The sequence below is a fragment of the Gigantopelta aegis genome, chromosome 2, assembly GCF_016097555.1.
Source record: "Gigantopelta aegis isolate Gae_Host chromosome 2, Gae_host_genome, whole genome shotgun sequence".
NCBI classification, from domain to species: domain Eukaryota; kingdom Metazoa; phylum Mollusca; class Gastropoda; order Neomphalida; family Peltospiridae; genus Gigantopelta; species Gigantopelta aegis.
In genome coordinates this window covers 12,999,269-13,023,747 of record NC_054700.1, presented here as the reverse complement: position 1 = coordinate 13,023,747, position 24,479 = coordinate 12,999,269, and the positions used below count along the sequence as shown (strand labels likewise).

At 38.4% G+C, this 24,479-nt stretch overlaps 1 protein-coding gene across 1 annotated transcript in view; it reads left to right on the top strand.

Moving 5' to 3' along the window:
- The window catches only part of LOC121381436 (chondroitin sulfate proteoglycan 4-like), a 28,481-nt gene extending 14,952 nt beyond the window's left edge, over positions 1 to 13,529 (top strand). Inside the window, exons 2-3 of the mRNA XM_041510754.1 lie at positions 1,336 to 5,949; positions 9,737 to 13,529. Of these exons, the coding sequence (XP_041366688.1) occupies positions 1,336 to 5,949; positions 9,737 to 12,291 (7,169 nt within the window). The 3' untranslated portion in view covers positions 12,292 to 13,529. The remainder of the gene's footprint in view (positions 1 to 1,335; positions 5,950 to 9,736) is intronic.
- The last annotated feature ends 10,950 nt before the right edge of the window (positions 13,530 to 24,479 follow it).

Sequence of the window (24,479 nt, the reverse complement as noted above, 5' to 3'; positions counted from 1 at the left end):
CACAGTTCGCATTATATAGCACCTTTAAATTGTTGCAAGATTGTGTACATTTCTAATGTACTTATATTGAATTTATATTCAATAAATATGCTTGTCATAATTAATAATTTATGCTGCAATTCAAAATAATCAGTTAACTTGCAGTTTTAAATTAAAAGTTTGTTTAAGGGTAAATGAAATTGACACATATCAATCAAAATGTGTTATAGTCTGTTCCAATAAAGGTCACAAATCACCTGTTTACTGACATCTTTAGTTTAATTTCAAGAATAAACACTACCTTGTACATCAATGAGAGCCCAAAAAAGTAAATGCTAAATTAAGTAAAGTATCATTGAATGGGTATTTGCAAAATATTTACTTGTCAGTTTAATATGAAAGAAATAATCGACGAAAATCATTTTTATTCTATTTCCGACAGTACTATAGTTGGCATATTGTATAGTGAAACCTCTCAAGACTGGACCCTCTGTAAACCGGAATTCCCTCAAAACTGGACATTTTTTTCAGTCCTTTTTTAAAAATCAGTAAAGAAGTTAACCTCTCTAAACCAGATACCTCTAAAAACCAGACATTTTACTTGGTCCTGAGAATGTCCGGTTTAGAGGGGTTTCACTGTAATAGTATTACGATAAATACCAACTAGTCCAGCATAGTCAATTATTACTAAATACATGACTTTAAATCTCATTCATTCAGGTGAACCAGTGCAGCGAGGTCTTTGTAGTGTAATAATGTTATTAACAGCTGCTGAAGAGTTGTGAATGTTCAGAAATGCATTTTAAGTTATTTTACTTAACATTTAACATATCACTGGTTTTGGGCTGAAATATTTTGAGGTCAGCATGTTTTATATTTTATTTGTGCCTGAATTTTTATTTCTCTTGCTACATCTAAACAATGGACTGCTTTTCGCAGGCCGCTAATTGAGGCCCTGTAGCATATTCCGTGTGTTGGGCTTTGGTTAGACACTAGACCGACCTAGTAGAATATACTGTATGTACAGAAATGAATATTCTAAACAAAAGCAAAATAAATTTGTAAGTTTCAACTGAGATGTCATTCAGTGTTTATATCAGGTCAGGTCATAGGGCTTAACGTGCACATTCAGAGCAAGTTGTTGTAGTGCATGCCTGTCATGGGCACAGGTGTGGACTTGTAATAGCTCCTTCAACCAGGACAGGATGTGTTTATAAATATATAAAACTACATGTGTATGTACCTTTAATACTGGTCTGATTACTAGACAGTTCATTTCATCCTGTTGTACATATACATGTATATATTATCAATTCATAAAAAATACATTAATTACTGTTTGTTTTGTCTTTGCAGCTTCCTTCTATGGAGAAAGCTACATTAGGGTGCCATTCCAGCAGGCCTCCCGATCCACTGAGGTGAAGCTGCACTTCAAGACACATCGCCCACATGGTCTACTCCTGCTAGCGTCGGGCACCACCGACTACTTCGCCATAGAGCTCAAGTCTGGAATCATCGAGGTGCGTGTGAACCTGGGCTCTGGCGAGGCCACGTTTCATTCCACACCTGGCCTCAGACTGGACGACCTTCAGTGGCACTCTATCCACATCAACCAGAGCTACAAGACCTTCCACCTGAACGTAGACAATGTGATGATCAGTTCTATAAAAACGCCAGGCTCCCTGCAGGAACTCAACATCGAGTATGGAATATTTCTTGGGGGAACTGGAACATTTACCGATGTGTTTCATGGAAATTTCAAGAACTTCCGAGGCTGTCAGAAGAATGTGTTATTCAATCAGTATGACATTCTCAGTTTGGCCAAGCAGCTGAACAATCCTTTAAATACTTTTGAAATCTACTGGGATTGTGATGATCAGTTCGATGCGGGATCAGAGCAGCCTATCAGCTTCAAAACTGAGACATCTTTTGTTGCTTTCCCTCATTTCCACATCCGATCACAAGGAACATTTTCCTGCGATCTGATTACACACTCGCAGACAGCTCTGATTTTGTTCAATTCTGGACGGCATGAATCTGTGCACGATTTCATTGCTCTGGAAATCCTAAACGGTCGATTGAAGCTGTCTGTAAACAAGGGAAATGGTGTTAAGTCTGTGATGTCTGACGAGATCATTAATGATGGCCGTTGGCATCAGGTGGACATTTTCCTATCTGCAAGTGTCATGGAACTCAAAGTTGATTCAAAACCAAAGCAAACACATTTTAGTCTCGGTGATAATGCTTTCTTTAACCTGGCAGGCCATTTGTTTCTAGGTGGAGTGAGCGTACGTGCAAGAGCCCATGCACTGAAACGTGGATTGAAATCTCTTCAAGGGAAGAAGTCCATGAAGGGCTCTATGCTGGGATGTATTCAGAATGTAGTGATAAACAAACGTGTGTATGGCTTCCGAGAAATTCAGGTGAGCCGTACCGTCGATCCGCATTGTCACGGCCAGTTCCCATGTGCTTCAGACCCGTGTGTTGATGGGGCCGTGTGTTCAGAAGTGAACAAAGTGGAGTTTAAGTGTATCTGTGATGAACCAGTATGTACCAAAGAAAATTTCACTTCGACTGGATTTAGTACCAAAGATCACACAAATGTGTTGGCAATTGAAGGACTGAAGTTGGAAGAAGGTGCTCAGACGGTCATAACTACTGAAACCATTGATGTCATTTTTGACTACAAGGCTTACAGAACCCGTGAATCCTCCATTCAGTTCAAAGTCAAAGTGCCACCACAGTATGGCAGGATTGATATTGATGTCCGACGAAGAAAGCATTCTGATAGATTTACATTGCTGGACTTAATGGGACAGAAAGTGTTCTATGTTCATGATGGCACAGACACCACCAGTGATGATGTCACATTTGAAATGACAATCAATCCACAGGATCCCAGCTTGCCAGAAAAATACCACGGAGTGTTTGACTTTGTTGTTCCTATTGTGATTATTCCTTACGATGATCCACCAAAGCTAGAGCTCCCGTCAGGAAGTGCCATAAAAATAGCACACCGGGCAAGACTTAAAATAACAAAACAGATTTTAAATGTACACGACCCAGACACAAACCCTGCTGATCTACAGTTCTCCGTTACATATCAACCAGAACATGGTTATATTGCAAAAGGAGACAAGGTTGGACAAAGCATATCAACATTCACACAGGAAGATGTAAACAATGGACAAGTTTGGTTTATTCATAAAAGAGGATCCACCATTCATCTTGAAATAGAGGTCATGGATAGTTCTTCCAAAAGTGACAGAATTAATCTGCAAATCATTGCTGTGAACTTACAACTTGAGATGACCAAAATTACTGGTATAAAAGTCTATCATGGCACATCCACAGTTATTAGTCCAAACAACTTGACCGCGATGACCAATGTCCCTGCTCAGCGGTTGGACATCCGATACAGGATATCAAAACAACCCAAGTATGGCAAGGTAGAGAGAAGAAAGCATGAAGACGATTCATGGATTACTGTTGACTCTTTCTCGCAGAGACATATAGATAATGGTCGACTACGTTATTCTCACACACATTTCAATAAATACCCTAACAAAGATGCCTTTTCGTTTATAGTCATGGCCAAGGATATAGCTTTAGAAGAGAATACATTGGATATCATCTTTCTTCCCGTGTCATTGAAGGTAGAAACAAATTCTAAGTTGACCTTGAAACATGTTTCATATTCGGCACTAAGTCCTCAAAATCTTAATGTAAATGCAAATACAAATGCAGTGGATGCCAAAAGAATAGTTTATAGTATTCTGAGATTGCCAAGTCATGGTGGCTTCTACATTATGAAATCATCTGTTAATGACATTAGTGACTTCGATCAGAGTCGTCCCTTGAAAGCAAAAGCTAATTTCACGCAGTCTGATATCAATGACGGAACACTGTTTTACAAGGTTCACAGACCATCATTCAGCATAATCGAGGACTTTGTGGATCTGAAGATCTCATTTGTTGGTTCCCGAGGCATAATGTCACGTCTCCTCATTAAATACCTTCCTGAACACAGTTCTGTGAGATTTCTAAACAATGGCCTCAAGGATGTCATTGAAGGAGGAAAGAAGGTAATAGAAAAGGATGATCTCAGCTTGGAGGTGGATAACTACAAGAACTCGCAGTTCACGGTGATGTCACCTCCAGCTCATGGGTCTCTAAAGCTGATTGATCCACGGTCATCGTCTGTATTGGAAGAAGATGTCACTGAATTCACAAACACTGACATCAGAGATGGAAAACTTGTGTACCAGCATGATGATTCCGAGAATACGGCCGACTCGTTCACATTTACAGCAGCTCCTATGCTTGTCTCTGATTCAGATTCCTCTGAACTTCAAGAGTATTCAGGAACATTCTTGATCTCCATGCTGATGCGCAATGATAACCCTCCAGCTATCCTGATCAATCGTGTCTTTCAGGTGGTGAAGAATAAAAAGCGTCCAATCACAATCAGAGATTTAGAATTCATGGACCCTGATGTTGATTTTGACACTGATAAGCTGAAATATTCTAGAAGAGGGATACCAAATGGGGACATAATTGATGCCAAATCATCTAAATCTGTATACGAGTTTACGCAGAAAGATTTAGTGGATGAGAACCTGCTGTTTGTCCACAAAGGTGCTGATCATGAACGAGCAGCCATGTGGGTGACTGACGGACAATTCGTGAAGCCATTTTTATTCGAAATACAGGCGTCTGATCCATATATAAAAATAGTAAATAACACTGGTATTAAAGTAAAACAAGGTGGTCATACTGAGATATCTACACACAACATAAGTGTTGATACCAATGTCAATACAAAATCGTCTTCAGTGAATTTTGTTATGACAGAGGAACCCCTCAATGGACATCTACGCATTCGTGGAAAGCAGGTTACTGAGTTCACTTTGGAGGATGTCAGTAATGAAGTTATCCGGTACTGGCATGATGGTAGTAATAACATGGAGGACAAATTTAAATTTGCTGTTATTGTTGATGGGGCTCAGACGAAAGGAATTTTTCCCATTGTTGTATTTCGTGAAAGTGAGTTACATCCACCGCAGGTGGTGCACAACAAGCTCCTGGAACTTCCTGAAGGTTCCCGCGCCGAAATAACCAGCAGTCATTTGCAGGTTACTCATCCTTCTACACCATCTAAAGATATCATATTTACTGTGACAACACTTCCTACTGGTGGTGTTCTAAGAGTAGGAAGCAAAGAGCTCGCAGGAGATGCGACACCAACATTTACCCAGAAGGACATTGATCAGGGACACGTGGCTTATAGTCAGTCTGCCACTGATGTTTTATCAGATCAGTTCATTTTCGATGTCAGTAATGGCCATCAGAGTTTACTGAATCTACAGTTCTATATAGAAGTTGTTCCTACTTATTTGCCCCTTGTGGTTAAAAACATCAGTGTTGTGGAAGGTGGACAAGTGTCATTAACAAAGGAGGTACTTTCTTTGAAGGGCAGACACTTCAAAAACAAAAGGGTTACCTTTGAAATCACCAACAATCCATTCCATGGGTGGTTTGAATCTTCTGCTAAGAAAGGAGTTCGTGTGTTGGTATTTACATCAGATGATATTGCTACTACAAACAGAATCTTCTATCACCACAATGGGGATGAAAGCCTTACAGACCAGTTTTCAGTTACTGCAGTTCTGGACGACCAAACCAAACGCAGTCGCCCACAGAACGTGCATGTTCAAGTTAGACCTGTGAACGATCAGCCACCTAGAGTAGTCATCAATGCTGGGCTATCGGTGTGGAAAGGATCCATCACGGAGCTAACCAATCAGAGTCTGCTAGCCGAGGATGCCGACTCCAGTCCAAGTGAGATCACATTCCGGGTGTCCAGTCCGACCAGCGGCCATATTGCTTTCCTTGACAACACCTTCAGAGCAATCAACTCATTTACTCAGAAGCAGGTCAATGCTGGAGCAGTCGTCTTTGTCCACACAGGTTAGACATGCTTAACATTGATTGTGGCTGTTTAACAAAAGTTTGTTTTGTTTAAAGACACCACTGGAGCACATTGATTAATTAATCATCGGCTATTGGATGTCAAACATTTGGTAATTCTGACACGTAGTCATCAGAGGAAACCGGCTACATTTTTTCTAATGCAGCAAGGTATCTTTTATATGCACCATCCAACAGACAGGATAACACATACCACAGCCTTTGATATACCAGTCGTGGTACACTGGCTGGAACAAGAAATAGCCCAATGGGCCCACCGACGAGGATCAATCCTAAACTGACCAAGCATCAACTAGCGCTTTACCACTGGGTTACATTCCGCCCCCCCCCCCCCCCCCCCCCCCGCCCTTTCAACAATTGCATAGTGCTCTAGGGGAAGGGAATATCAATGGATGTGTTGTAAAATGTTACAGAGAGAATACAGGGCTACATGCAGCTCTGGGTGTGTAGGACATTTCACCAAATTATCCATTGAACTCTTAAAAATTGCAGAAACTCACAATTATTTTCTAAAAAAAAAAATCATTACATTAAATTCTTTTGCCAAATTAAAACAAAATTTGCCAGTTGTGTTTAAAATTCGCAGTTGGTAATTTGGCGAGTGGCAGATAGAAGGGTGTTTATCAGAGTTTAGCAATATAATTATAAAAAGCAATTGTCTCATTTTATTTATAAAGTAAAATGCTGCTAGTCATTGCTCTGTAGTTCTTTAATTAATGATTTTCTGTCTAGTATTTATTATCAAACCGAATAAATGTGAATGCAACAGAAAATCCAGAAATATTGGTCAGATTATGTTATAATTACAAGGAAAGTAGGGTGGGGGTATTAATAAGCATTACATAAAATAAAATTGGGGGGGGGGGGGAGAGGGGTCTTAAAGGGAGAGTAAACTAAAACATGAGCTTTATGTGTTGGAAAGATGCATACCCGGACCACCAACACATACTGACACTAACAAATGAAAAACACGTAATTTTAGTGTTAATTAAAAAAAACGTGATTATTCCTGCTAACTGGGTGAGCCATTTTCTTTTCTTTTCGAGGCATCCAGTACAGCTGGCTTGGGGTGAAGTGACGTTAGCTCAGGACTGACCAAATCTTGTATGCACAGTGTAAACAAAAGCAGTGATTTTCGACCTAAAACAACATAAATGACGTGATAATATAATAAACTATTTAACAAAATATATTTCAAGTTGCATTAACGAAACGAAATGGGGTTATAGTATTTTTCTCTGTTAAATAATCCAAAAGGAAAATGTACACTATTAGACCTATTGGTATGCTACGTTGGAGCAAAAACGACAACCTATATGATACCCAGTTGATAATGTTCGTTTCTTTGGGACAACGTAATTGGTCAGTTCTGTGGGTTTGGATGGGAAAGTCTACGTAATCATTAGTTTTACAGAACTGTTTACAGTAATAAACCATGTCCATTTCTATTTTAGGGGCGACAGGTAATATTACACAATACCGGTATGTATTTTTGTGTCTAGACCGTGTCAATTAATTGGCTCATCTGGTTACCATGCACTCAAATACACCTGCCAATCAGGAATCACAGGTAGAGCCAACTAACAGCATAGACCAATTAACTAAGAAAACACTCCCATGTATCATTTCAGTGTGTAGGTTAATGCATGGACAAAACATGATGTATTGATTTCGACATGTTGTGTAGCCACTTTGACAATAGTGGTTTATTTTGTATTGAAACATATTATATACTTAGTGCTGGCTTACTGGGATGTATATTATAGCAGAACATTGCAATGCATGACTATTTTATCATCCCGCAAAAACCAGGAAGATTTGTTTCTCTAGTTCTAAGACTCATTTCTGATGTTACGCATTAAGTATTATATAACCACCAGTTTGCCAGAGGGTGTATTGACTGGGGTGGAACAAAATGGCTGTGCCCGTTATATTTAATAGGCGTCACATTTAACCATTTTATTAATTAAATATAATAATATACATGTACTTGTTGATATTAAGCAATAATGTGCATTATATATCGTTGAATATGAAAAGCCTTGCTCTAGCATTCCTTTAACATCACAAAATGTTACATGGTGGAGGGAATATTGAAAATGCAAAATTGTGCTTTACCTAATTGTTGTACCACCACATTCATCTGTTTAGTCCTTTGAAATACTGCCAGAACAGGTAATTTGGGGTTTCACATTAAAAGGACTATTGACTGCCATTTTAAGATGTTTAGTGGACCTTTTTAACAACTAATATTACACCCTAATGGAATTTTCTTATTTGGAATATTAGTATCCATACAGCCAATGTTTTTTGTAGCTCAAACTGGATGTTACTTCCTATAAAAAAAATATATATAATACATATAATAATAGAGTTAATAGTTTAATAGAAACTAAAATACACTTTGAGCAACAAATTACAAACATTAGGATTACTGGAAGCACACTAGATATACAGACATTGATAATGATATTCTGATGCACATAACAGTAAATCCTTGTCTGGATTATATCTTGCATACAGATGCATACAGGACCATGAAACCTCACATATAGGAACAACTTGGGATGGCGGTGTCGCTTACTATTAATAGGTCACTGTGACCTACTTTTTACAGTCTACTGCACATAACAGTAAATCCTTGTCCGGATTATATCTTGCATACAGGACCATGAAACCTCACATATAGGAACAACTTGGGATGGCCGTGTGTCACTTACTATTAATAGGTCACTGTGACCTACTTTTCACAGTCTACTGCACATAACAGCAAATCCTTGTCTGGTCCATATCTTGCATACAGGACCATTAAACCTCACATGTAGGAACAACTTGGGATGACGGTGTGTCATGCACTATTACTAGGTCGCTGTGACCTACTTTTCACAGTCTACTGCATATAACAGTAAATTCTTGTCCGGACCATATCTTGCATACAGGACCATCAAACCTCACATGTAGGATCTTGGGATGGTTGTGTGTCTCATACTATTACTAGTTCACTGTGACCTACTTTTCACGGTCTACTGCACATAACAGTAAATCCTTGTCTGGACCATTTCTTACATACAGATGTATACTGGACCATCAAACCTCACATGTAGGAACAACTTGAGATGGCGGTTTGTCACATACTATTACTTGGTTACTGTGACCTACTTTTCACGGTCTACTGCACATAACAGTAAATCCTTGTCCAGATCATATCTTGCATACAGGACCATTAAACCTCACATGTAGGAACAGCTTGGGATGGCGGTATGTCACACAGAATTACTAGGTCACTGTATTATTAACATTACATACATAAACTTTTCTGCCAATATAAATGTGTCACCAGAGTACTCATGCTAAATAATATTTCCCTTTCTAATAAAGAACAATAACTTCATTAATCAGACAGCACCTTCTCCAATGGATACAGTATCATCAGTAATTGGTCTAAAACAAACTGTTCATCCATCCCATTGCAAAAAGTTCACATAATTAGAATTGAATTATATCCGAAACATATTCATTAATATCTATGGTTTTCCATCAAACTCCTGACGGGCCTGTCATATACCTCACTGGCACTCTTGTTGTTATTATTATATACATGTATGAAGCTAATCTGGGAGTGGACTAAAAGAAAATATAATTGCTAGAGTTTAGAAACTCATCCAGCACAGTAATTAAGAAAACAACCCTGTTTTGTATAGGTACAAGTTTATATCATCTGTTCTTCATTTAATTTTCAATTTGTTTTCTCTTTTGTATGTTACAGGGGAAGGTGATGGCCAGTTCAACTTGCAAGCCTCTGATGGAACTAATAATGACATCCTTCGACTGTTCAAGATAACAGCTAATCCTCTTGTTCTCACTCTGAGAAATAACCGTCAGTTGAAAGTGTTTCCAAACACCCTGCAGCCCATTCTTCCAGGCAATCTGCTGGCTGTGACAAGCGACCAAAACCTGACAAAACCAATTGTGTACACCCTAGAGAGGAAGCCGAGAAAAGGTAGAATTGTCACCCTTATGGAAGGTCAGCCTCTGGAAATCACATCCTTCAACCAGGAGGAGGTGTCCGAGGGCAGAATCTTCTACCAGCATGAAAGCTATATCCCAACATGGTCGGTTTCAGATTCTTTTTTCTTTGAAGTCTCCACAGCTTACGCAGAACCTTTGAAGGATGAGATGCTGGATGTGGATATTTCTTATGGCAACATCAACCAGGGAAACATGGGCTCTCTGGTCAGGGTGATGGCTGCCAGTGTCAGTGAGGGTGGAGAGGTTTCACTGACACGGGAGAATCTTGACATCTCTGAATTGCAGCACAGACTCCAACAGTACGGTCGAGGCGTGACGGTGCAGTACCTGATGATGGGTGTGCCTCGTCATGGGAAGATCCAACAAGATGGATTTACCATGCAGGCAAATGATTCCTTTTCTCAGAGCAGAGTCAACAGTGGCATGATTAAGTACCTGCATGACGATTCGGACACAACGGAAGATGCCTTCAAGTTCGCTTTGAAAATACAGCAACCCACGGGCGAAGCTCACATCAGTTTCATAGCAAATATTACTATAATAGTTGAGCCCATTAATGATGAGAAGTTCACACTTTTGACAAAGAATCCATCTCTAAGAGTCATACAAGGTCGTACAGCAAACATTACGAGCCTGGAGTTGAAAACTACAGACCCAGACACGACTCCTGATGGAATCATATACAGTATAGTAACAGGTCCAGACATCGGGAAGCTGGTGTTCAGGGAGTATCCTGACGTGACAGTTAAACGATTCACCCAACAGGACATCAACACTGGCCGACTGCTTTTTGTTCATGATGGAACTCGCAATTCTGGTGAATTTTATTTCAAGGTTTCTGATGGAACGTTTAGACCATATTACAAAATTTTCAACATTTACGTTATTCCACTTACTGTGGAAATATCTGTTAACATGCCAGTGGAACTGACTCAATCCAAGTCTTCTGTGTACATTACTAACAAATCACTTAACATTTCCACCAATTCAGAAAGAGAAAACATCTGGTACAACATAACTAGAGACCCCGAGTTTGGACAGATTTACTACGAAGAGAGTCCGGTCAGACATTTTGCACAGACCGACATTGATAACGAGCTGCTGCTTTACATTCAGACTGACATGACAGCTGGGTCAGACTATTTTATTTGTGATCTGTATGCTAAAGGTATCCAGGTCCTTGCAACAGCTCAGCGGATTAATATCACTGTGAAACCCCTTGTCAGACAGAGATCCCTGCACGCTCCTGTCGGCTCATATTCGGCTATAACCAAATACACTCTGGACGCCACAGAACTGGCAGGCATCACGAGAGACAATCCTGTCTACGAAATCACAGAGAAACCCAAACATGGGAAAATAATGAAAATAAACCGTGGCAGACGGGCAGTTGATGCCAATGCAGTCCTGACGGAGGTTAGTGCTTTCACCCATGAAGATGTTGTGTACACCAAAGTCCAGTACAAGTCCGATCTGCCACAAAGCAATGCGATGCAGGATTCGTTCAGGTATGTCCTAAAAGCCAATGGTGTTCAGCCAGCAGCTGGTATGTTGGTTATCTCCCTTCAACCACCAGAAGATGATCTGTCATCACTTCCACCTGTATTTGTTCCACTCTCGTCGACTCCAAAACGAACAGATGCAACCAAAAGCATGGACAGAGATGGCTTTCAAGAGAAGACAACTGCAAGTGTTCTTGGGCCTGATGTCAACAAGTCTACTGCCGATTCAAGCATGACCAGTGACTACATCATCATAGCTGTAGTGATTGGTGTAGTTGTGGTGGTCGTTCTCATTCTTGTTATTGTAGTCATTCTGTTGAAGCGACGAAGGCGACAGAACATTGTCCAGGAGGAACTCAAAACACGAACGAAACCTCGACCGTTTATCAGTGGTCCTCTACAGCTGGAACAACCTCACGTCCTCATTGAACCTCAGTTTGAGGGTGAGGACAATGCAGGAAAGAACACGTACTGTAATATTCCAGTGATTAATATTTCGCCCGGTGGTGGAGACACATTAGAGTCGGATGCACTTGTTTCATCAGCACCACGGTCTCCTGACCTCAGCCGACAGGAAGTCAGTAAAGTGGTCCCCAGCTGCAAGGTGACACCGCTGGTGGAGATCTCTGAAGCGCCGTCGGAGATGACAAGCATTCAGGCACCGGAGAGTGCCAAGTCGAACACAAGTGCAGACGTGTTTGACTTCGACTGGAACGAGATGGACCCAGATTTGTTGCAGCACTGTCGGACGACGACTCCAGTATTAAGGAAGAACCAGTATTGGGTGTAGTAGACTAAGCAGTGCCACTGTGTAGGACATGTTTACTTAGGCCTGGTCTGAAATGGTCACATGGAGAGCTTATTGATTTGAGATGGGTTGGAAGGGAATATGTTTCAGTCACCATTATATATGAGATTAAATAACATATACATGTAAATAAAATAAATGGTTACTGCTACTGCTTTAAAATATTAGTCTTATCCTGTCCAGGATGAATGGCAAATGCTGCTGTGCAGAGTCATGTGATATTGGTCATTCTAACCTAGGGATAAAGTCCTTATCTTAAAGCAGTAACCAGGGCCCAATTTCACAAAACATTGTAAGCTTAGTTTTGCATGTAAACATAAATCTATGACTAAACCACAATTCTTATTACGTGTGTACTATTATAGTACAATAAATATGGTTAGAAATACATATAGTTTATTTTGTAATGATGTAATTTTTTTCGTGAAATAGATGCCAAACACTTGTAAATGTATGCCCAGTATAACTGTTAATCACAGACGTAAACTTATGATGTTTTGTGAAAATGCCCCCAGATATTCTCTTCATACAACTTCAAGAAACAGAAAAAGTGGAGATCGATGGCACATTTTGGCTCTAAAATGTAAACAAACAACAACAAACTTCCAGCAGATATAGGACCTGCTTTAAAACATTGATTAATAACTCCACCCCTTCCCCCACTTACTCCATCCCCATGTGAAAATTTCTCCAATAGTATTTATATAAAACGAGATATTATGCATAAAATGCAGTAGACGTTTATACGAGATTTTAGCATTTTCTATTATCTGTGTTATCTATGTTATTATGTTCATCATAGTGTTTGTGATTTAACATTCTCGTACCAGTGTGCTTACAGCTTGTGATGTTCCACATAAGCTATACATGTAATGTGCTGTGTCCGTTAAAGCTGGCTTGTAGTTCCAGTTGTTAGGGATTGTCGGGGATCGTTTGCTCATTTGGCCAGTTAATTTAATACAGAGTCCTGTAATCAAATAGAATTCTGAGTTACCTTCAGTTATTAATAGGTAAAGCTAAGTACACACTGGACGCGGGCAGCAAATTTCAAACATAACTGATTTCAATGCAATCATGTGGGCGGTACGTGGGCATCTCCTATCACTCTTGTAGCGATTTTTGACACCTACCGCATGGGTGAATTCCCATTTGTCACGTGCTTCTTGCATTTATTGAGGGGATAGTAGACCGTGTTTATGTTTGGTTTGGGGGGGGGGGGGGGGGGGGGGGGGGGGGGGTTAATTCAGAAAATGTCAACTAAACTGAAGACATCAACATTTAAATATTGATCAGCTTATTGTTGAAGTGGAGAAATGTCCATCTCTATATAATCTACAGAATACCTCATACAGAGATGTTGAAGAAAAAAACCCCCACAACATCTGGTCTACCATAGGATCATTATTGGAAACATCAGGTAATAGGCTGATGTTTGTATTGTAATTGAAAAATGGAGAAGAAAAAAATCAAAACTAGAAAAATGGCTTTTGTATGTAATTTACCGCTTGTCAGACACATTCAATGTGTTTTCTTTTTCCGCTCGAGTGCCGCTTGTCACCTGCGTGCCGCCCACATCCTGTGTTTTCTTAACTTTAGTCTCCAGAAATCTCATTCCAAAATTATTCCTGTTGGGTGAGACACACATCAACCTTCATATCTATCTTACTTGAGTGATTTGATTAAAATTGGTGTTTTACTATTTACCTTTGTTGCAAGGATGTTTGGGGTATTTTAAGGGCAGAGGATAGCAGTGCTGCCATTCAGCATTTTTTATTAGTATAAAGTGGCAGCACTGGGATAGCATGAGCATTATTCTGTTTTTGAGAATAACTCCCATTCTGCCACTTAGCATTTTTTTAAAAGTATAGAATCTTGCCTCCCAAAAAATATCAAAATGGTCTTAAAAAAAAGTTTTAAAAAAGTATACTTTTTTCATCAAATAACCCCGATAGGTAAACCATGTGACATTGTATGACGTTTGCTATCTTTGTCCTGCTAATGTTTGCTGCTTATGACCAACCTCAAGGAATGGTGTGTACCATTTTGTGCAATCTAATTAAAATTAGCTCCACTAGTTAATTACTATTACCTGTGGATCTAACAGCGCCCTGTTGGAGTTCATGTCCAGTTGACCTTTCATTTGGCCAATCAAAACCTTACTTGCAAAATCATGCTAGTGATTTTAAAAGAACTTGAAAACATTCGGGATTATGCCGAGGGTATACGAAATGATTCAGGTGAATTATGAAGTATGCTGGAAACTAATTTGAATTATAAAATGTTATATAAAATTAGTTTCAAGACGAAAAAATAAAAAGTGATGGTATAGCCATAAAATCTGTTTATACTAGTATACAATCCAGAGTTTATTACTGCACTTTTCCCCCCAGTTTTTTAATGTTGAAATAGACCAGCATGTTCACCTATTGCATAAATAGTCTCGCCAGATAGTTTTAGAATTTGTATGCTCCTGAATAACGCTATAAAAGGCAATTTAAATTGTTATTTATAGATGAAATGTCACCTGGACATGGGAATCTTATGCAATGCTGTTATATCTACTGGTAGACCAGTAGAGCTAATTTTAATCAGATTGATCAACGTTCGGCCATACAGTGTTAAAATAACTATCATTATGTTAAACACCAGTAATTTAAAATGTACTAAAGTCTCAAAATTTCTTTTCATGCAATCTTAAAAACACCACCCATTAAAATAAATAATACGGTGGTATATTTAGGACACACATTTTTTTTTTACTTTTAAAAATACTAAAATTTCAACTTATACACATGTATCTCGAAATCTTGACTTGTTTTGTCAAGTGCTTAACTTATTATTGGGAAATTAAATTGTTATTTATAAATGAAATGTCACCTGGACATGGGAGTCCACACAATGCTATTGGGTCTACTGGTAGACCAGTAGAGCTAATTTTAATCAGATTGCATTTTGTGAGGATTTGTGATTGTTGAACACTCTGTTCTGCATATTTCAGTACCCAGTCATGCACTTGGTCACTGAGAGCAGCAGGATCAGAGAGCTCTACAAACACTCCAAACCAATCCTGAAAAAAGGCCAGCAAAGCACAAATTTTAGGATGGTCAATTTTGAAATTGGATTTCTTAAGTTATTTTTTGCAAAGAAAAGTATTTAAAAAAAAAGTATTTTCATTTGAAAAAAAGTATTAAAAAAATATGAGAAGTAGTATTTCCAAGAAAAATGTGTAATACTTTTTAAAAAGTATAAAGTTGCAGCACTGGGATAGCGCGAGCATTATTCTCTTTATGAGAATAACTCGGAATAAAACGGAATAATGCTGGAGGACACGTGAGCCAGGCAGCAGATTTCCCTTTAGTGAGACTTCAATATACTGTCTACATCTAATAAAACCACAAAGTGTACTTCACGGACTTATGTCAACCACTTATTTCTCGTTTCAGCCAGTGCACCACGACTGGTGTGTCAGAGGCTGTGGTATACATGCGCTATTCTGTCTGTGAGATGGTGCATTTAAAAGATCCTTTGCCACTAATGGAAAAAATGTAGTGGATTTCCTTTCTAAGACTATATGTCCAAATTACCACGAAAATTCAGTGTAAATGCATGGGATGGGACAGACTATAGTAGATAAATCTCTATATTGTCAGTTACTGACCAAAAATAAACCTTTTGAGACTCAACTATTACATTCGTTATCATACAATCAGAAAAGTAATGTTGACATTGGACTGTAAAATTATTATACTAAGGAAGGAAATGTTTTATTTAATGACGCACTCAACACATTTTATTTACGGTTATATGGCGTCAGACTTATGGTTGAGGACCACACAGATATTGAGGGAGGATACCCGCTGTCACCACTTCATGGGCTACTCTTTTTGATTAGTAGCAAGGGATCTTTTATATGCACCATCCCACAGACAGGGTAGTACATACCATGGCCTTTGATATACCAGTGGTGGTGCACTGACTGGAACGAGAAATATGGGCCCACAGACAGGGATCGATCCCAGACTGACCGCGCATCGAGCGAGCGCTTTACCTATTATACTAAAACCATAAAACGTACTGTCCACATAAAACAACACTTTGTGAAAACAGACAATTTGATTTGAACTACCTTTTATGAAAGATTGCAGGTACATACATGTGTGTATATATATATATATACAGTAAAACCTCTCAAAACTGGATCCTCTGTAAACCAGACTCCCCCTCCCCACCCCCTAAAACAAACCCCCCAAAACCCCACTTTTTTCAGTCCCTTTTTTAATATCATTACAGAAGAGAATCTCTCTAAACCATATACCCCTTAAAACCAGACTTTATACTTAATCCCGGGGGTGTCCAGTTCAGAAGGGTTTCACTGTATAGTAAACATTAAAACCATTGTCATCTATATATGCGATTTGATTTGGTCATGTTTGTTGAAACATTTTTATGATGAAACACATGACTGGTGACCGTTGTAGTTTTGTCATTGTGCATGGAGTTCACTGAGGCTTATTAATTACAGTCATACATGTACATGAAAGATTTTGTGGTGCTTTTCTTTGTTAACGATTGTTTTGTTATTCTACATCTTAAATATATTCATTTTGTTACACATATATATTATAGCATAATTATTTTAGTGTACAGTTCATATACATACTGTAATATTACTGTTCTATTTAGCCCAAGTACTCTGACGGTAAGAGGGCTAGATGGCCATTTGGACGGTGTAATAGGGCTATATACCAACCGTCCGAATGTTCGTCTAGCCCTCTTAACGTCAGAGTACTCAGGCTATGTTTTGTCATCTAGTGATGTTATTTGTACATGTTCATGTATTGTGTTGTTTTACCCACGGCCACCATATCACAGGACTCGAAAGTTAAGAAATTGTTACAGCAATTGTTTTAATGTTTATGTCTTAGGCAAAATGTTCACCAACAGTGATTTTGAACCTGTCTGCAGCAATTTTAAACCAGTAAATTGCCAATTTTACAACAAATGTGTAAACCAAAAGTTATGCCTTCAACCAATGGCAGTAATTTTAATCCAGCAGAAAAAACCCTGTCATCGCCAAGTCCCTGACCTACAGCAATTCATATTACCACGATATACAGCAATTTATATTGCCACTATGTACAGCAATTCATATTGCCACTATGTACAGCAATTCATATTGCCACTATGCACAGCAATTCATATTGCCACTACAGCAATTCATATTGCCACTATGTACAGCAATTCGTATTGCCACTATGTACAGCAATTCATATTGCCACTATGTACATGTTCATGTATTGTGTTGATAAACATTAGTACAGCATTGCATTTATCATGTATTGTGTTGATAAACATTAGTACATTAGTAATGATAAACATTAGTACAGCAATTCATATTGCCACTATGTACAGCAATTCATATTGCCACTATGTACAGCAATTCATATTGCCACTATGTACAGCAATTCATATTGCCACTACAGCAATTCATATTGCCACTATGTACAGCAATTCGTATTGCCACTATGTACAGCAATTCATATTGCCACTATGTACATGTTCATGTATTGTGTTGATAAACATTAGTACAGCATTGCATTTATCATGTATTGTGTTGATAAACATTAGTACATTAGTAATGATAAACATTAGTACAGCAATTCATATTGCCACTATGTACAGCAATTCATATTGCCACTATGTACAGCAATTCATATTGCCACTATGTACAGCAATTCATATTGCCTCTATGTATAGCAATTCATATTGCCACTATGTACAGTAATTCGTAGTGCCCCTATGTACAGCAATTCATGTTGCCACTATGTACAGTAATTCGTAGTGCCACAATGTACAGCAATTCATATTGCCACTACAGCAATTGATGTCATTAAGTTCAAACCCTGCATTATATACCAGACCAGTCTATTTACATCAACAGGTTTGGGTTGTTTTAATTGATACTTTATTTTTAACTTGTCATATTCTTGGATCAAATTTCATGTTATGAAGGAGAAATGTTTAATACAACCAACTAAAAAAAATTTTCGGTGTGCATTAATCAAATATTATAAGATAAACATACAAGTATCAGTACAATAAGATCCGCAACAGGAAATAATATCAAAGTATTAGACTAAGTGTGAGTCTCTAGAGGGACTTTACAGTAAAAGTAAGGGGGATTGTAAACTTGATAAATTTATAGAAACCTGTGGCTTAACAGGTCCATATTTTGTAGGACTTAATCTGTAAATACATCATCCCACAGACAGGGTAGTACATACCACAGCCTTTGATATACCAGTCGCGGTGCACTGGCTGGAATGAGAAATAGCCCAATGGGCCCACTGACGTGGATCGATCCCAGATTGACCACGCATCGAGGGAGCGCTGTACCACTGGGCTACATCCTGCTCACAGCGTTTTTCTTAAATACAGGTGTTTAAGCATTGTAAATGTGTGTTAGACATAAACAGGCTTTGTCAATTCAACCCAAGTTGTTTTGCTATTTCATTTCATTTCAGCTTATTTTCATACTTACATCCAATTAAGATTCAAGCATGCTGTCCTGGGCACACACACACCTCAGCTATTTGGACTGTATGTCCAGGACAGTGGGTTAGTGGTTAGTGAGAGGCAAGAGGGTGTAGTGGTCTTGCACCTACCCACGGAGTCGTTAAAACTCGCTTTCTGTGGGAGCCGGTAATGGGCTGCGAACCCAGTACCTACCAGCCTTATGTCTGATGGCTATTTAGTGCATTTCTGCACTATACTGTTATCAAGTTTGAATCAGAGATTAGTGATTTGTCATCTTGATTCAAGTACATTTGTGGCAGATTCATTCTCTGTTGAGGAAATCCACTCTGTCGGGTGCGGGTGCCGGGGACAGGGTCCGGAAGCACTCGTAACACTTAAGTCAGATGTATGCCACACATTATGTATGGTGTAACTGTTACGAGTGCTTTATGTTACCGGCCCCAAGAGTGGAAGGCCAATGAAATCTATTTATTTTGCAAAATGCAGTATCTAAAATTAAAAACACAATAAAATTTAACAATCAAAAATAGTCTTTATGGAGTTAGGCAGAGACATTTACAGATTTTGTTACATTTTAACATGTACTTCGAAATAGTATATGGAAAACTAAATGAATATAATATTTTTTAAGAACTGTGAAACCTCTCAAAACCAGACCCTCTGTAAACTAGAATTCCCTCAAAACCAGACCCTCTGTAAACTAGAATTCCCTCAAAACCAGACACTTTACAGAGTCCCTTTTTAAAAACCAGGACAGAACTTAACCTCTCTAAACCGGATCCCTCTTAATACCAGACATTTTCTTGCGCCCAATGGTGTCCGGTTTGGAGGGGTTTCACTGTACATGTATATGTATACATTAAAATGTGCATATTTCAAGTCTACTTTACAGTAATAATAATAATATATGACATAATGTACATAAGTTACACAATTATATAGACTGGCTTTGTTACTGTAGTTAAAGCATATACATTTGTTAAACGTTAAAATGTACGTCTTTTTTTTCTACTTGTTAATAATGATTATAAACTTGGTTGAAAATAATTGAATGCTTACATGTTAAATGAATGAATGAATGAATGTTTAACGACACCCCAGCATGAGCTTACATGTTAAAAAGTCATGCAAACATATTTAGCTAAACTTACTGGGTTTAATTAAAATCACAATTATCTTAAAAATAAAATTTCAAGTAAAGTATTAAGAGCAACACTGACTAAACTTTGTAAACTATCTTTTAGATTTATTAATTACTATACAAGTCTGATTGTTGCAATTCACCCAGTCAGTTACGGATGTTTGTTGTATAATGTATAGCTGTGTACACCATATGGAATAAATTGCAATACAGCATGTACCAATAATGACATGACAAAACTTTGTAATTATTAAAACTGAATGTTCACCCAGTTTTTTAAAATCTTTTCAAAGAGACACTTTTAATACTGATATTTATTAAATCATGATTTAATGATGTATCCGTTTGCTGTAATTGCTGACTGAACAAATAAATACATTATCAGAACGTATTTCCATGTTTCCAGAGAAACTCTGAAGTTAAAATTCTTGGGGGTGGGTGTGTGTGTCTTTTTCTTTTATTATTATTGTTATTTTTTTTAATAAAAGTAGATTAATCATAACTTTTATATCACAAATTGTTTTTAAAAAAGTAATTTTATTAAATGTTTTTTTTGTTTTATTTAGAGCAGAGGCAGTATTATTATTATTAGTTTTTACTACTTTATGGACTTTGTTTTCTTTTTATGCTTGTACATTAGTCATAATTTTATTAGATATTCTTTACAACATTAAAAACCTTTTAGAATGTATTAGCAGTATGACCTTTGGGTGTGGATGATCAAATAAGGTCAGATTTTATTCTGTTGAATATAATTAGAAGATATGAATGATATTTGATAATCTAAGACAATACCCATGGATGATCAGTGACTTAAGTATATATGTAAGACAATTTTCACAGGAAAACATTTTATGCCTTTTTATTGGTTACCTTTTGTATAATATGTATGCATGTACTCAAATGTATTATTTCTATAACAACCGTGACATAATATTTACATGTGTTAAAATGTATATTACACTCTCTTTTGTACTCTATTTATATCTTCAATTTCTTCAATTTCTTTACACATTACTTATCTTATACTACCGTAGTACATGTATGAAAGAGTGCTTGCATATGGGTTTTGTTTTGAACAATTCATACTGTATTACTTCTTATTGTATCAGTGACTGTGCAATATATAGCTGTCAGGTACTTTAAATATGTAGTTATTAATTTGCATAATTAACTGCTACTGGAATAGTACAAGCTGGTTGCATGCTTGCATTTTATTATGTAGGCTGTTGAGCATTACCTCATTTCGTGTGGAGTTATCCCCCATTGTTTGTCTCACCTGTGTGCTAGAGGCAGTATTTCTAATAAACAATGAAGTATTTGGGGTTCTTTGTCTTTATTTGTGCTCGCTTGAGGTGCTTGCATCGCAGGATCGAAACACCTCCTTGGTGGATTCATTCAACTAAATGATTTTTTTTTGTTGCAACCAGTACACTACAACAGGTCAAATGCCATGGTATGTGCTTTCCTGTATGTGAGGAAAATGGATATATAAAGCTCTCTTGTGTTTATGCATTAGTAAAAAATGTAGCAGGTTTTTTTTGGTCACTATATGTCAGAATGACCTAAATGTTTGACACCCAATGTGCTCAAGTGGTGTCGTTAAAAGAAATTAACTTTTTTTCTAATTTGTTCTTATTTTGGGGGGGGGGGGAGTGATAGGTGGTTTTGTTTTGGTGGTAGTTTTTCACTGTAAAATGAAGGAACTCCATTCTAGAATTTGCTTCCAAATTGAAATGGGGGGGTGGGGGGGTGGAGCAGAGATTGCTTCCCATTCCATAAAACTACTTTTCAAGCCTTGGACAATACCCTTCTATACTGTTAAAAAGAAGTAAGGGAGTGTAGGAAATAACCCATTTAAGAATAGATGCATGAAGGAATTGGGAAGAAATAACCAACAGTTCATATTGGCAGCAGATTGTATGGCTGCAAACGACTTTGAAACAAGATAGGGATAACGCGTGAAAATAGAACATTCACGTCGTTTGATCAATAATGCGTAATACTCCACCATGACGTCTTTTGGTCAATAATGCGTAATACTCCACGTTCACGTCTTTTGGTCAGTAATGCGTAATACTCCACGTTCATGTCTTTTGATCAATAATGCGTAATACTCCACGTTCACGTCTTTTAGTCAATAATGCGTAATACTCCACGCTCACGTCTTTTGGTCAATAATGCGTAATACTCCACGTTTACGTCTTTTGATCAATAATGCGTAATACTCCACGTTCACGTCTTTGGTCAATAATGCGTAATACTCCACTATTTGTCAAACATTCGTTTATTCGACGTGGCAATCTCCCACTGACGATTAGCAGCGCCTGGCCGAGTTCAGCCAAAGTCGCCATACACATCTTCCGATCATGTCCCAGACGTGCTCTATTGGTGGTAGTGGTGGTGGTGGTGGAGGGGGGTGGGGGGATTGGAGATCAGGCCTCATTGCTGGCCATGGTATTCTGGTAACGGTTTGTTGCTGATGGTAGTCATTTACGATATGCACGTGCACAGTAGGCCCGAACATTGAACAATATGAAGTAGTGTTCTGTCAGTCATAGTGATGCCACCCCACATAACTGAACCACCACCAAATCTGTCATGAGGTTGACGTTTTCTTGGCGTCCATTTCGACGTCGCCAAACGCAATCACGCCCATCCAAGAAGTCCAGAGTGGCGATTCGTTAACGGTGGCACAACACGTGGTTGCCAAGCACGCAGATGTGATGCATGTTGATGACTTCTATTCGTCTGACCCGTCATTCGGACTCCAGTAGCCTGGTGTAACTGTACAGCGATTTGATTAGCTGTCTGAACTCGTAGAACCTGGGTTTTGATGAATCGATCCTAGTCTCATGTGGTTGACGTGGGACCCCTGATCAGGGTCGAACATCAACGTTTTGAGTCTGCTGGTATCTGTTCCACAGTCTGCAGATCACAGACGGCGAAACATTGAATATATTGGCTACATCACGTTGAATTCTACCAGTTTAAAGCATACCAATAATTCCAAAGCATTCTTCACGTCGTAGACGCCGCATCATTAATTCAAAGACAAACTTTAATGCATAACTTCCAAAGAACAACGGTTAATTGACAATGACATTCAGCAAAATTAACAGTAGCAATCACTCAAACAGATTTATCGACCGCTCTGTGTCCTGGACAGATGGCCCATATAGCTGAGATGTGTGCACAGGACAGCGTGCTTGAACCATACTTGGATATAAGCACGAAAATAAGATGAAATGAATCCTGGCTATGCCATTGTATTGACCTTATCTTTAAAATGTGCTTAAGCGTTGTTAAACATTCCTTTCATTTCCTGTATTTGAGTCATTCTGCAATAACAGGGCAAATGGGTGTCCCCTAACTTTAGTACTGAATAACATGGTAAAACCAAAACAAAATCAAGTAATATTTTAATTTGTTTGTATCATCTTAGCAAGAAGTTCATTCTAATATCTACACTATTTTGAGATTGTAAATTATATTTCTGGCATTTTCTTGTAATATTTCCATGAAAAGGTAGTCAACAAGCGGCACTGTCCGGTTTTTAATTTACAAGGTAGCCATTAAGTGTAACAAGTACATATTAAATAACATGTATTTTGTCAGAAAGTCCCCATTTGTTAGCTACTAAATATCTTCAGTAATCGAACATGACCGCAAATGTTTATTTTTTTTACCTCAGGCTGACGTCTTCGGTCAAAAAACCGGCCTCGGTGGCGTCGTGGCAGGCCATCGGTCTACAGGCTGGTAGGTACTGGGTTCGGATCCCAGTCGAGGCTTGGGATTTTTAATCCAGATACTGACTCCAAACCCTGAGTGAGTGGTCCGCAAGGCTCAATGGGTAGGTGTAAACCACTTGCACCGACCAGTGATCCATAACTGGTTCAACAAAGGCCATGGTTTGTGCTATCCTGCCTGTGGGAAGCGCAAATAAAAGATCCCTTGCTGCCAATCGGAAGAGTAGCCCATGTAGTGGCGACAGCGGGTTTCCTCTCAAAATCTGTGTGGTCCTTAACCATATGTCTGACGCCATATAACCGTAAATAAAATGTGTTGAGTGCGTCGTGAAATAAAACACTTCTTTCTTTCTTTCTTCTGTCAAAAACGACATTTGCTGGATCAAATAGACAATAACACCCGCAAATCAATTTTTTTTATATGGTTATCTCTTAAGTTTTGAGTTGTTTCTGTCCAGTATTCCACCAACACATGGATGGGTGCGTTAGAGGGGGGGGGGGGGGAGAGAGAGAGAGAGAGAGAGAGAGAGAGAGAGAGAGAGAGAGAGAGAGAGTGGTACAGTAGTAGAGAGAGAAAGTAGGGGTACATGCCCCCACCCACGCTCCCTACCTCAGTGATATTTATATTAGGCTAAGAATCACTCAAGAAATACAATGTAAATTATTCTTTTTATTTAAAAATCGTGTTTATCAAGAATATACTCGAGTAGCTCACCCAAATACGATCCTTAAAACGCCGGAAG